This window comes from Andrena cerasifolii, chromosome 15 (genome assembly GCF_050908995.1).
Source record: "Andrena cerasifolii isolate SP2316 chromosome 15, iyAndCera1_principal, whole genome shotgun sequence".
NCBI classification, from domain to species: domain Eukaryota; kingdom Metazoa; phylum Arthropoda; class Insecta; order Hymenoptera; family Andrenidae; genus Andrena; species Andrena cerasifolii.
This window is the reverse complement of record NC_135132.1, coordinates 383,881-398,464: the sequence shown is the minus strand read 5'-3', so window position 1 is coordinate 398,464 and position 14,584 is coordinate 383,881. Positions and strand designations below refer to the sequence as shown.

Genomic DNA, 14,584 nt, shown 5'->3' with positions numbered 1-14,584 from the left:
TGCCACAGCTCCTTCTATTGAGAAGCTTGGAGGAATACGGCACGAGAGCTGCGTCTAGGCAGCGATCGCCGGGCTCCATGTACCGCTGATGGAGGGGGGAGTATCGACAGGAGCGGTGGTTATGTGTGGGGAACTGCGGTGCGTCAGTCACGCACATATAACCACCGCTGTAGGTGTTTCCTCGTGCATCAGCTGTAGCTGGAGCCCGCCAATTCCTGCGTCTAGCATCAGAGCCTCGCTGAACGTAAAGGAGGATAGCACTATTGAAAGATAGAGAGGTTGAGTAGTGAAGTTAGGAAACATGTCAATGAAACAATACTAATTTAGTATTTATTTATACATAGAACGATGCAATACTTTGTATAATCAATGTGCAAATTCAAAGCATACAATTTGAATAAGGTACATCACCGAAGTGTAACATGCCGATCGTAATGAAATTTATGAATGCTGTAATTCTTCTAAAAACATATGCCGCTTTTTTTCATCTAACTATACATCAAATTATCTTTTATATCAACAAGAATTGTCTGTTTCAATAATAGTTTTGTACATGGTTTTCTTCGGAATTGTTATTCCACGGTTGTAAAAATTTATCAATATAAACCAGAGTTCAGTACTAACAATACTGATATTTGGGAATGTCCCATTAAACGATTTTATTTAGCTACGATCCTCTGTTTGTTTGTTTGTTTGATTCAAATCTGGAAACTCAATTTTAAACCACTTCCAACCATCCAATTCCCTCGAAACTTTGCATAGGTGCGTGGTTTGGTTGACAATACAAAATTATGAAAAAACTCCGAGTGGGTGAAAAAATTACCTAGTCACCAAGAAATAATAACCCATAACAATAAATCAACCATTCTTCAAGCAAACTGTTAAACTGCATACAGCAATAAGAGTAATGTAAATCCACAAACACTAAAAACTAGAAAAAGTATATTAAAAAATTTATAATAAACGATTTTATGAAAAATGCATTAAAAACTAAAAAATAATTATTTTCTTATACTACAATTTCGATGATGTATTTTCACATAAAATCGTGGAGCAGGATATCTCGCAACAAATTCATTTCGACACTTGAGGCTATACTAAATTGATTCATATTCTGTTATGAAATATCCTGAACCACGTTTTTATTTAAAGTTGAAAAACACCATCGAAATTGTAGCACAACACTAGAAGTATTTTTTAGTTGTTAGTGCCTTTTTGACGAAATCGTTTAACAGAACATTTTTTTATATATTTTTTGTTTCTAATCAAGTTATAGTCATTACAATAAATCAATCCAACTTCATTGGAGAATTGAAATTCGACATTCAAGCTTTCGCCCCTTTGAAATGGACAGATAAAAATGGTGTATTTCCTCTTCTTCTTTGACGGTCTTCCTACAATTTTCTTAGGTCGCTCGTACCGAAAGATGACATAGGCAGTGTGGATCTGTAACACATTATGAAGTTCATTAGGAAATACTTAATTGTAGTTTTGTAAACGTACAAAATTTTACTGCAGATGTATAAGCTGTTAAACTTTACCTGAAATATGGTACTTATCATTCCATTTGTCCTGACATTACTGTCCCATAAACCATGTTTGCAGTAATTTGGTAAAGAATCCGCCTGTAACAAATGATCGCAGACATTTCTGTAAGTTTTATATAAAAGTAAAAATTTGTTTCAATAATTCGTCGAACATCATGTATACCTGCGAGGCCCGTGTGAATCAACCTGGCGCATTTGATCGAGCCCGATTCCGTCTGTCTGCTCCTGTGAACTAGAGCTGTTACTTTTTTACCCGTCGGGTACTCGGCTACCCGAAACAACTTCAAGGAATTGAATGCTTTATTGTCTATGGTATTGTTTGATATTAGGTAAAAATGATCGAACAATACCACATTCAATGGCTTGAACTTATTCCGGGTAGCCGGTTACCCGACGGGTCAAAAAGTAACAGCTCCGCTGTGAACTTAGAAATGTGTCTGAAAAAATTAAAGGGTGAATTAAATTTATTATTTTCTTCCCCACTTCTTTGGGGAAGTGACGGCGGCGTCGATCGACTCGCGTGATCATATGATCCGCGAGTAAAAGTGCCATCGCTGGCACTTGTCACCACTGACGATAGTCAGCGGTGCGACGCCGGATCGATCATATTTATTATTTTCTTCGTCACTTCTTTGGGGAAGTGACGGCGGCGTCGATCGACTCGCGTGATCATACGATCCGCGAGTAAAAGTGCCATCGCTGGCACTTGTCACCACTGACGGGGTCAGTGGTGCCGCGCTTTACAACGCGGTGCGACGCCGGGCCGTTATAATAGTTTAATTATTTCTGGAGGGAGACCTTTTTCGCTTTTTCAAGCTTTTCGGTTTTTCTTTCGCTCTCTCTGCTAGAATAAATTGTGGCTCCCGAATAGTCATGCACCTATTGTGCCGACTATCTATTAATTCGGGTAGCATGCATTCTAAATAAAATTGAACAAGTTTTGGCTGCATTTCTCTTTTCCAAAACGCATCATCTCTCTCTACTTTTATAGATTTCAACCCTTTCGGGGTCCAAAGGCAAAATATACAGTACTTTCTGTCAGTAATGTGTAACTGGCCTTGTATTTGATAAAAATAGTGATGCGTTTTACTTATTGAAATACCTGCGTTACGCGTGAACATGCGCCGGACAGCGGGAACTTGTTCAATAGCTTCTTCAGGCGTAAAGTTCTCCGCTGATTTGGGGCATTTGATTTCCAAAATACCCTCTTGACCGATGATTCCATCCGGTGAAGCTCCTAAGAAGGCGATGCAGCTGTCGATGAAAAATCCACATTCCGCAATATCTGTATATTGCTTCTTCAATTCTTCGCGAGCAATATTCTCGCATTCTTTCCCGTATTCCACCGCGGGTGCACTAATTATCTTCGGATAAAGAATTGATTTTACTGTATTTGCGCAAAGCGTGTCAGGTCGGCGGCGGCACACTTGTCCAAAATTGGATGCTGTCAACAATTTGGACCTGTACTGCAACCATTTGCGGTTCTTTGCTTGTCCGATTGTTTCATCTTCAATGGCATGTCTTTTCTCTTGCCAGTCACTGAGCATTTGCATATGCTTTTCCCGCTCCAGTTCGTACATTTCGGATGGCATGTCTGGCTTCTGTGCATTTTGTCCATAATCACAATCTTTCTGCGAGGGCAAATGCTTGCGTACATATCGCGCAGCCTTCGTTTCCTTCTGTTTTGCAGCTTTCTTTTCCTTTTCTTTCTTTTTCTTTTCTTCCATTTGGTGCACAACCTCGGGCGTTTTCTTCTTCATAACCGCATCCAATCGCGAGTGCACTTGGTTACTGTTGTACTCCACGACAGCAGCAGCACATCTCCCTGTATAAGATCCTCTTTCGGCGAAATTTAATCTTTTTCCGCCAGTGTACTTGGCAATTAGTCCGTTCAAACTTTCCACAGCGTTATTAGTAGTATTATAGAGTAAGCTCTCCGCATGAGCTAATAGTGGACGAAGTATTTCTTTCACGTCCTGGTACACTCCAATTTTCATCAAGTCTGGAACGATGTTTTTCTCATTCTCTTTATTCTTTCCATCGCAGAAATATTCTAGTCTTGCACACTCTGCGTGTTCACCAAACACGTGGCTTGGAACATTCTGTATGTCGCCATACAAATTCTTCGTTCACCTCGTCGATTGATACATTCTGATTGTATCTAAACTTTGCGGCTTTCACGATGTCCGTGCGTATCCGGCGAGTGCTACTTTCCACAGTTTGTCTCAATGGTCCAGATGTGGTCTTTTTTACAATCGCTTTCATTTTTGTGCAAAAGTTTCGCAACAAATGATTCGTGCATTCAATCTTTTTTACACGAATCTGTCTCTTATATGGGTCCGCATCAATAATCTTCTTATACACGCTACTGTCCCCATCAGCAATCAGTGTAGAATAAACGAGCCCACGTTTTTCTACGCTAGTGTTGAATCCTTCTACTATAGCATCGCTTTCCATAGCAGTCGATGCTCGAGATGTTTTCCAGTTTTTGAAACATGTGTGCTTTCGGGGTTCTTTCTCGTTTTTCGCAGCAATCCGACAAATTCTGCAAACTTTGTTCCGAACGCCGTAAAATAATACTTTTTTCGTGTGATAGCCAACTATCACGCCGACTCCAGACGCAGAATCGTAACATCCACTGCGGTAGGATCTCTTCATCCAGCTTCCGTCGGCCACAACGGGGATGTGAGGGGTCCCTGACCCGGGAAGAACGTCGCCTCTCTCAATCGCCAAACGTTTTTCTTCTTCAGCCGCTGCTAACATCTCTTCTTCTGCAGCGGCAATTGCGGACTTGACGAATTCATCTTGATTCTTCACGAATTCTTTCTTCGACATGCAACGTATGTTCACTCCTGCAAAAGTGTGTTCCAACTGAGCATAACTGCCTCCACATAAGATTGTTGCATTAACGGCGCCCTGATTGCTATCCACTTCTTCGGCTTCGTTCGATTGATTGTGGATTTCAGCTTTGTAATGGCATAAAGTGCACATTACGCTGAAGATGCTCTTGAAGCCACACCGTTTCACACCAGTTATTCGTAGGTGTTCAATGCCGCAGTCTTCTCTATGTTTTGCATGTTTACCTATTTTCTGCAATTGAGCAAGCACATTTTGAAAATTCATGACATCGTTGCTATTTAGGAGACGCGATTGCTCTTGCGACTCGTTCTTCGCAACTTTTTCTATAACGAAGTTTTCTTCTTCGTTACTTTCAACATCAAATTCTTGAAGCGCCTCTTCAGTTTCTCCCAAACTGGCCGTATCAGTGTCTTCATCGGATGGCGAGTGCATTATCTCTTGGTACGTATGATTTTGTCCATCGGATGTTGATGGTTCCTCTACCATACGTTCCTCGGCCACTTCTTCTGAATGTCCTACGGCAGTGTCGTCTGCCGTTTTTTCGTTTTCTTGTTTCTTCTGAAGGGCTGAAGATCTTCTCTTTTGGCGATGTACTTTCCGTTTCGAAAATCTCCTTGCGGACGGACGTAATTTTCGTGGACGAAACGGAGAATTATTGTCCATATCTTCTTCCACATCCTGCATATTCGCATTTAGAGTGTCACTCATTCCACACTAAACCAACAAACACAACACAAACACAAACACAACGCAACACAACTCAAAATCCTACTGCCCGTTACAAAAAACGTAAACGCGAACCGTGAACGTGAAACGTGAATCCGAAGGAGTTGGTTACGTGCGCGTGACTGATGCATGCGCAGTTTATGCAACACAACCACCGTTCCTGTAGATGTTCCCCTCCATCAGTGGTACCTCGAGCCCCGCCGATCCCTGATTATTGAGAAGCCCGGCGACTATCTCCACAATTTCTTAGAATTCTTTGTTCGAAAGTGAGAGATAAAACTTTCGAATAAAACTTTCGAATAAAAAAAAAGGTAATTATGCAGAACTGGTGTTTCCTCATCGATTTCAATTATTTTTGGATATGTTGCCGGGGACATGATTCTGAACAACTTTTTCCTATACATGTTACCACCGCTCGACCTTCGTTGCCGAGATATTTGCCAGAAACTATCGGTATTATTATTATATTATTTTATTATCCGGGACAGAAAATCCCATAGTTACAGAAGAACTATATGAACAAAGGGCTTACAGTTACTAGCGCTTACTAAACTAAGTTAACACTAAGGTTTTCAACAGACTATATAACAATGGTCGGATTATACCGATAGTTTCTGGCAAATATCTCGGCAACGAAGGTCGAGCGGCGGTAACATGTATAGGAAAAAGTTGTTCAGAATCATATCCCCGGCAACATATCCAAAAATAATTGAAATCGATGAGGAAACACCAGTTCTGCATAATTACCTTTTTTTTTTAATTCGAAAGTTTTATTCGAATAAATGCAACGAATAAAGGATATACTTCCGAATGGCACCAGTGGCCGATCGAGATGAGGTTTGGGTGTGGGGTGGGGTGGGGAGGGGGTGTGAACCCTAAATCTAAAATTGTAGCTTCGGGTATTCTTTAATATTTCGTTTCCGAAATATTAATAAAAAATTGTTAATTTATTTTGGAAATTTATTTACGTTGGTGAAGGCCTCCCTACCCGTGAGCCCTTCTGCCCCTCCCCCGCCATTTTCCACTTTTGAAATTTTGTAATACCCCTCGTAATACTCGGCAAGTTTCGTCTCGATCGGCCACCGGTTGGAGCTAGACCAGTGCGTGGGGCGCGGAAAGCACGACAGCGAACCGATGTGACTTTGGAAATACTCTAGTATTACTGTACTGTATTGGGAATAAAAACTGATGCAGTTACAAGCATCGCGCGATGAGGTCAATATCGTACATTGTATCGTCGACTGTGAAACGAAGAAGATGGTTGTGTTAGTAACGTCTGTGTACATAGGTAGATTTCAATGTATTATGCCGAAGTTTTTTTATTAATATCTCAGAAACTAAGAAATATCCGCAGCTGAAATTTTATATTAGAGGGTCTCTCCACCTCCCGCCCAACCCCTCAAAATTTCAGTTCATTCCGTTGGTTGGGTCATACCGTAGTATATCCGCGGATTCTCTCACTCTGGAATAAAGAATTCTAAGAAATTGTGAAGATAGTCGCCGGGCTGCTAAATAACCAGGGATCGGGTGGTCGAGGTGCCACTGATGGAGGGGAACACCTACAGGAACGGTGGTTGTGTTGCGTAAACTGCGCACGCATCAGTCACGCACACGTAACCAAGGCTCCTGTAGGTGTTTCCTCCTCCACAAATAAGTCTGCCCAAGGACTTGTTGCGTGGCAAGCTACAGTTGGCTCACGAACTCTACATAGAGCAGTAGAAGCTATGGAGGATTCACAAAATGTAAGTATTATATTGTATACTATTATACAGAGTGACTCTCTGGCTAGAGTATTCAAACGCGATGCCGCCAATAAGCCGCGCCTCGCTGAGTTTCGTGGACGTCAAAGCTCGTGACGAGATTCATTACGGTGTATTAAAAAATTCTTTATTCTTCATTGCATCGATATTGCAGTGATACCAATGCATTCCTGGCATTCTCCCGATTAAAATCATGTCGTGTAATTCGGACTATTTTTAACGAAGTTAGCGTGGTACCATTTTCATCGGCACGACATCGATTGACGCCATTTTCGCAAAGATCTGTTGAGAAATGCAGAACGTGGAATTCGTCACTTCCACGTAACTCAGCGAGGCACGGTTTATTGGTGGCATTGTAGATCGAGAGCTGGCTATATAGGGGTCAACGTGACTCGATGCAGTCACAGTTTTTATTGTTGGATTAGTGTTGCCGAATGCGAAATCCCCATCTGCCGAGTCAGTCCGGAGAACTAACGCGGGGGTGGGCGGTCAAACAAGTAAAATTTTGCAGCATAATAACGTGATTCTTGCTGTTCTGAAATTTCATATACTTATTGTTTACGCATTTAATGAACGATATGCAAAATGGCAGACCACCAAGTGGGGGATAAGACGTTGGCAGATGTAAGAAGATCCTAAAGTTGAGGGTATTAACTCGCTTTCTAAATTATTCGTTATAGTTTTATTTATTCCGTTGTTAAAAGTCGGTAGAGTCGAGAAGGTTTTTCTCGAGTCCCGGTCTGTAATCGACTGACTTTCCGTCCCGTGGAAAGTCCCCTCTTGTCCTTTTGGGAAAACTCCTAAGGACCCCGATGCCAATTTATGATGTTTATGGCGTCGCACTGGTCGGGCCCATCGTCGCTGTAGACGTCACGCTGGCCGCATCTGCGTAAGCTCAACCTTGCAGCCCCTTTTACACGGTGGTGCTTCAATATTGCTAACACAGGCGTCGATGAAAAGCGCGATACGTGGCTTGCGCGCTAGTGCAAGGGAGAAATATACATTTGTTTCTCCTTTGCCCTAGTGGGACCGCCGTCGGCCGCATATTGGAACGGCAACCGCCTTTAGGGCGCACTTGGTGGTCTGCCATTTTGCATATCGTTCATTAAATGCGTAAACAATAAGTATATGAAATTTCAGAACAGCAAGAATGACGTTATTATGCTGCAAATTTTACCTGTTTGACCGCCCACCCCCGCGTTAGTTCTCCGGACTGACTCGGCAGATGGGGATTTCGCATTCGGCAACACTAATCCAACAATAAGAACTGTGACTGCATCGAGTCACGTTGACCCCTATATAGCCAGCTCTTAGACTATTGTCTTTGAGGACTCTAGCGAGAGAATCACGCTGTACCATCTTACTATTTGCCAAAAATAATACATTCAACATTTCATTTCCAGATGAAAGATACGGTCCCGAACCCGTCGGGGGGAAGTGGAGGGGGGGAGGATGAAAATCGAGGACGGGAAAGAGAGAAGGAGGAGAAGAAGGAGGAGCAGACTAAAAACAGGGAGGAAAAGTTGGAGAAAGCTCTAGCAAAAGTAAGTTATGTTGAAATTATGTGTGTGTACAGTATTATCTCCGTAAGTGTTCGCTGGTCGGGCCGGCGTTGAGCTCCTGTCGTGAACACATCTCTAATTCCGAGTGTTCGTTTCTCGCTTCTTCCTGGCCGAAGGGGGGAGCGAGATGGAACGCTTTGCCTGCGCGACGGCCGCGAACGCAAAAGACGGAGTGTCAGGCGTCCGAAAGACGGAGCGAGATAAAACATCATCCCGTCGTCTCGCTCGCTTTCAGTGGCTCTCGCTCGCTCTCGTTCCATCTCGCTCTCGCCTTCGCCGGGCAAGAGTGACATAGAAGTGGTGGAGATACATAGCAACAAACCCGTATCGTGTGCACCAAACCGAACACATACGGAGACAATACTGTATTATTATTGAAAGTGGTATAAGTCGATCTGTAGCTAAAAAATCGTTTGTTTTCTTTAACATTTTTATTGATTATTATTCCATAATAAAATTACACAAGTTTATAGTTTTAAAAACATTACCCGATTTGATTTACGGATGCGAATATTTTGTTGATTCAAAAGCATACCCTTAAATATCCCAATGTATGAATAAATGGACTTATACCAGTTTAAGAAATAACGGCTCATATGTAGGCGTAGAACTAGAAGATGTAATTTTTATGGTACTGTTTCAGTTGAAGAAGGAGCTGAAAAGCTTGAAGTACGGCCGTGGAGGCCGCCGAGGGGGCCGCCGAGGGGGCCGCCGTGGGGGCTGCGGCGGCAACCCCATTATCATTAATAATTATTAATATTCTAATATAAATATTAAATATTTAAAAATATAATAATTCTAATTGATCAATGATTGTTCATTTTCTTTGTTTCAATGGAATGTAAAATTTTCTCATTTTCTATTGTATCGACATGAACGTTTCAGTAACATACTGCTGAGATTTTCCAGATGAAAATGAATTTAAACACGGTATGAATCGGATTATTTTTAGCATTATTAGATTAGAAATGTTTCGCATTTATATTTAATTATCCGATTTATACCGCATTTGAATTCATTTTAATGTGGAAAATCTCAGCAGTATGTTACTGAATATTGAAAACGTGACATTTTACATTTTATCAACATTGTACGCCTCTCCAACCGAGATTACAAGTTGCCGCAGAGTGGGGCATTTCGGGTCGAAACGCAGCACAAAACATTTTCTCACCCAAATCATATATTTATCGTTAATTTTTCCATTTCATTCAGTTAGGACGTATGCTTGTGATTCTATTGGTACAGAAAAATTAATGAAATTTGTTTATTTAATGGGTCATAGTACTTTTTTACAAATTGCCGACAATATCGTGCACACTGTACATTGGAAAAAGTTCCGCATCTTTCACATGTAAAAAGACTTCAGTTACTTTGAATTTCAATGGCAGGAAAGGCATTTTTGTAAAAAAAAAGCGTCATAGACCCCTTCTCGTCCCTCTAACTACCTCATTTGAACTCCCGTTAAAAATAAACAATGAAAATTGGGACATTCAGTAAGATATAATTCCAAAAATATCAGGGATATCAAAATCAAATTTGGTACACTTCAAATACATACCTCAACACTTAATTCCACCAAAAATTAGTTGAATTAAGCAAACAATAATACTATAAACAACAATACAAATTCTGAAGAGTTTCGTGGTTCTCTTCTTCGAAACCGTGTAGTCGCGTTAAAAATTAATGAATATGAAAAACAATCATAATACCTGCAATCAACTACCTGTAAAAGAAAATTTGCAGTTTAGCGATATTTTTGTAAAAGGACTTAGTGCCGTGTTTCGACCCCAAATGCCCCACTGTGCGCCGCCGAACAGCCCAAATCCTCGCTGGTCGGGACCGGCGCGGCGTTGAGCTCGTATCGCGAGCAGAACCCTAATTCTCAGTGTTCGTTTCTCGCTTCTTTTTAGCTGATAGGGGGAGCGAGATGGAACGAGTGTCAGGCGTCCGAAAGACGGAGCGAGACAAACAACATCTCGTCGTCTATCTCGCACCACCCTCGCTCGCTTTCAGTGCCTCTTGCTCGCTCTCGTTTCATGAGACAATACTGTCGTATCTTTTATTTGACTTTATCCAGATATTATCTTTGCCCATCTCTGTTCTCCAACTGCTTCGCCGTGATTCATTCAAGCCTCCTTGATGGAAAAATATTGATAGGGGAAATGCGGCAACAGCGCGATTCGACTCTCGATACGTCTCGGCAACTATGTCTTTCCTACATTTATCGGCTAGATTGGACTTCCACCGGTTTTGATGGTACAAGGCACGAATATACCATCAACGCCGGTGACGGAGAAACCTTGAAGCTTCATTCTGTCATTTTTCGGGCTGTCCTGAGTACACGATTCATAAATTCATTATTATTTCAACGTACGGTGCTTATTAGCGTTCAAACGGACCAGGCCACCCTGCACGAAAGTCTACTGAAGGCAACTAAACCCGCAAAAACGTCCACCGTGCCGATTCCAGGACGAAAGTTGTAATTTACGGTTTGCTTACTACATCGCGTATACGCAGGCCCGGCGGAACCATGCGCCGCACAAGGGCGCCAGCCGAATGGGACGCTAAAAAAACTAGATCGTACGCTTAATAATAAAGGAATCTAACACCTCACATAAACTAAATATAAATGTAATTCTTTTAAACATATTAAATAGAAAACAAGTGCAAAAAATTGGGGACAACAAAAATTTTTTTGCACAAGGGCGCCAGCTAACCTCGCGTCGGCCCTGCCTACACGTCACGCTGGTGCTACATGGCTGCAGTGCACCATTAGCGCCACCAACGGAGAAGCCTTGAAGCTTCATTCGGACAGTTTTCGAGTCATAAATTCATTATTATTTCAAAGTTGGGTGCTTATTAGCGTTCAAACGCACCAGACCACCCTGCACAGATGTCTACTGAAGGCAACTGTACCCGCAAAAACTTCCTTCGGGCCGATTCCAGGACGAAAGTTGTAATTTACGATTTGCTTACTACACGCGTATACGTGCACGCTTTTCCTAGCTTGTGTGAGCGTACTCACACATTCAAAGGCCCGCGGAGACGGCCCCCTTAAGAGTGGCTATTTGAATATGCCAAATAAAATATTAACCGAACTTGCGGATTCTATAAGGTTAACTGTTGATTCGAAAGGGGACTCGAGCCCGATCTCACTAGATATAACCAACTATGTACGAGCGTAACACGACGTGACTCTACGCTTCAATGTGTAGCTTTGAGCCGAAGAGGACTGAAACCAAAGGGTTTATACAGTCCCAATTGCGTGGGAACTCTCTACAAATCTCCGTATAACGAAATGTTAGGAGTCGCCGTCGTGTCACTCCCGTTCCCACAGTTGCCAGCCAGCTGATCGAGGTCCTGACCCCTTTTACTTGTGTATGATAACCGAAATAATTTTAGGGCGTTTTCCCTTCGCAAACGCGAACTCAAAAAACGGCTTGGGACAGGTGTATGGGAAAGATTCTCCACATGTAACAATATCGTCATAATAACTACTGGATGGGCGAAGTTAGTTTGATGAAAATATGTTTTACCGCTTTCAAGTATACATAATTAGAATCATTCTCTAATTGTGTGGACTAATTTTATTGTACAGTACCTATAAATAAAAATAGTTCGAATGAACGTGTGTATAAATTTGTTTTCATCAAGAAAACCTCTCTTATTCATTGTCAACGGTCTCATAACGGTCTAATGAAAAATATAATAATTCTAATTTTCATTATTGAAGTACTCATTCGCGTAAAGTGACCTGGAATACTGATGAATATGATTCACTCCCATTGGCGGGAGATTCCAAAATTGTACTGTACGTGGTCGTTGCTTCCCAAACGATATTTTACAAACCACCGGTGTTTGCGCAAAGTCGAAATATTTAAATGACTGTAAACTTTTTAATTAAAATTAAATTCATCCAAAGAAGTGTTGCATATTTGTTATATCATTGCAAATGTTATTTCAAGTAGTACATTATTTAATATTTTATCGGTATTGAGATTTATCTATATGTTAGAAATGACTTTCCAAGGGTAGCAACGAAGCTCGATCCAGGACAGTTCTGGGGTAAGGACTGAGCGGTCTATCCCAGTTCGCATACCAGAAGGCATCGCCTTCCCCACTTCGTGGCCAGATCCTCCAGGGACAGAGTCCCTATTCTTTGGCAATACGGCGTCAGGCCGTTAGCCATAACGAAACTCTCTCTCTCTACATTAAAATAAGCAATCCTTCGACACCTGATAGTTGAAAGACCCAAAGTGGTCGCCAGCCATCGCCCGTCGCCAGGACTGTTTAGTCTCGTGCACCCCCATTCAGAAACACACGGAGCCTAAGTCCCAGTCATAAACCCTCGAAGGCAGGACAGCGTCGGGCCATCCGCCCTCGACCCTACCCTTAAAATTGGTGATGCTAACATATAAATATAAGTTTATGTAATTAAAGCTGTGAATTTTATGCATTTTTGCATTTGAATTCCATTTTAAATTACTTATGCACTTGTTCTTTATATGTTTATCTAGAACTGCGTCAAGGACAAGGCTACACGATCGGTAGTAGCTGCACGGAAAGTTTCGGAGGTTGTGGCACGAGAAGCTGTGATGCGAGTTTTTCATAAATGTTATAATGATTTAGAACCAGTTGGCAGACGACTTCGAAGAAATTCACTGGATATGGAGAAGGCATATTTAGAAGGGCCGTTATATGGATATTCAAACTAAGATACATAATTTATGAAGATGCCATAGTTGAAAAAACGTGCATGAATTGACATTATAATATATTTCATAACGGTACCTTATTGATTGTTACATTTGTTTGCTTTGTTGATTTAATTACAATTGTGTTTTAAATTGGGAAAAAACTTGGTAATATAAATTGAATCATGGCTATGTAATTGAATTTTTTATATAAATGTAACTATGCTATAATATAACTATAACATTTCCTGTGTATAATTAGATCACTATTGCAAGGCAGCGTCTCAATACTCTTACAGTCTTTCTTCTGCGTGATGGAATTACTCATTTAAATCAAAATAAAAGAAGTTATGCTGTTGAACTTTGTTGTAACCCAGCCGACGACTGAGAGTTACAACCGCCGCGCATTCCGATGGCACGCGCGAGCGCCAAAGCGCGGGCAACAATCCGTGAGTACCGTCAGCGTTTCCAACGAAAACGCCCAAAAGCGAGCCGAATGTGGTGACCCCTCTGGTCCCCGCTTCGCCCCGGATTAGCTATAAGACTGTACAAACTACGAGCGAGGCTCTCTGATCATTAGCACACGCACGATACAGTACGCGCTTTGCCTGTAACCCAAATCGGGACAGAATAAACTTGTTTATCCTTACGGTGCGTTCCACCGTTTAACCCGCAACGATCCCCTACCTTCGGTTTCCAACCGAATATTCCCGTCCCGGCATTATCACCTGAATCTTTCGGAGCCCGTTGGACGACGACTGTGAAGGACGACCTGGAGCATCCCGAGATTCTAGCCAGAATCTCGACCCCAAGCGCCTTTACACAACAACTTTATCATATTCCATATTTGTAATACTGAATAAGTGCTGGATTCTGACGTAAGTTCCGTTCTATGTACTCTATGTCAATACATAGTGTTTAATTGAAATTTCAATAGAGCATATAAAAAATATATATATGTCGGAAAATAAAAAAAAAATAAATAATGAATAAATTTAATTGAGATATACCGTTTATTTCGTTACAATGCTTACACAGGATTGAGCAAATAGATAGTCGATCTTTACAATCTATTACTAATGCTATTACTAATGACGACATGAAGTCATGTATGATTGAATTGCGAAATTATTTTGGCGCCAATCGAAAACGCAAGCGTCAGACTGTTAGTGGGCGCTTGAATGTAGTCTCGGGAAACGGAAGTGGTTGTTTAGCAACCGGAAAAGGTTGATAATTTGAATGCGGAATTTTAAAAAGAAAGAAAAGGGGAATGATCCCGAAAGAAATCGTCATCGAAGACAATTCAGCTTTCCCTTCCCGAGAATTCATTAGTTTTCGATTTAAATAGAATTATAGTTTATAGTTTGGTTTAAAGTAATTCCTTGAAAGTTCTTTATAATTACATTGTTGAATTCTTGTTAAATTCAAATAAAAAA

General features: G+C 41.3%; 1 protein-coding gene across 1 annotated transcript in view; it reads left to right on the top strand.

The window, feature by feature from the left end:
- The window catches only part of LOC143377223 (mitochondrial inner membrane protease ATP23 homolog), a 200,707-nt gene extending 186,609 nt beyond the window's left edge, over nt 1-14,098 (top strand). Inside the window, exon 5 of the mRNA XM_076828287.1 lies at nt 12,972-14,098. Coding sequence (XP_076684402.1) covers nt 12,972-13,169 — 198 coding nt within the window. The 3' untranslated portion in view covers nt 13,170-14,098. The remainder of the gene's footprint in view (nt 1-12,971) is intronic.
- The last annotated feature ends 486 nt before the right edge of the window (nt 14,099-14,584 follow it).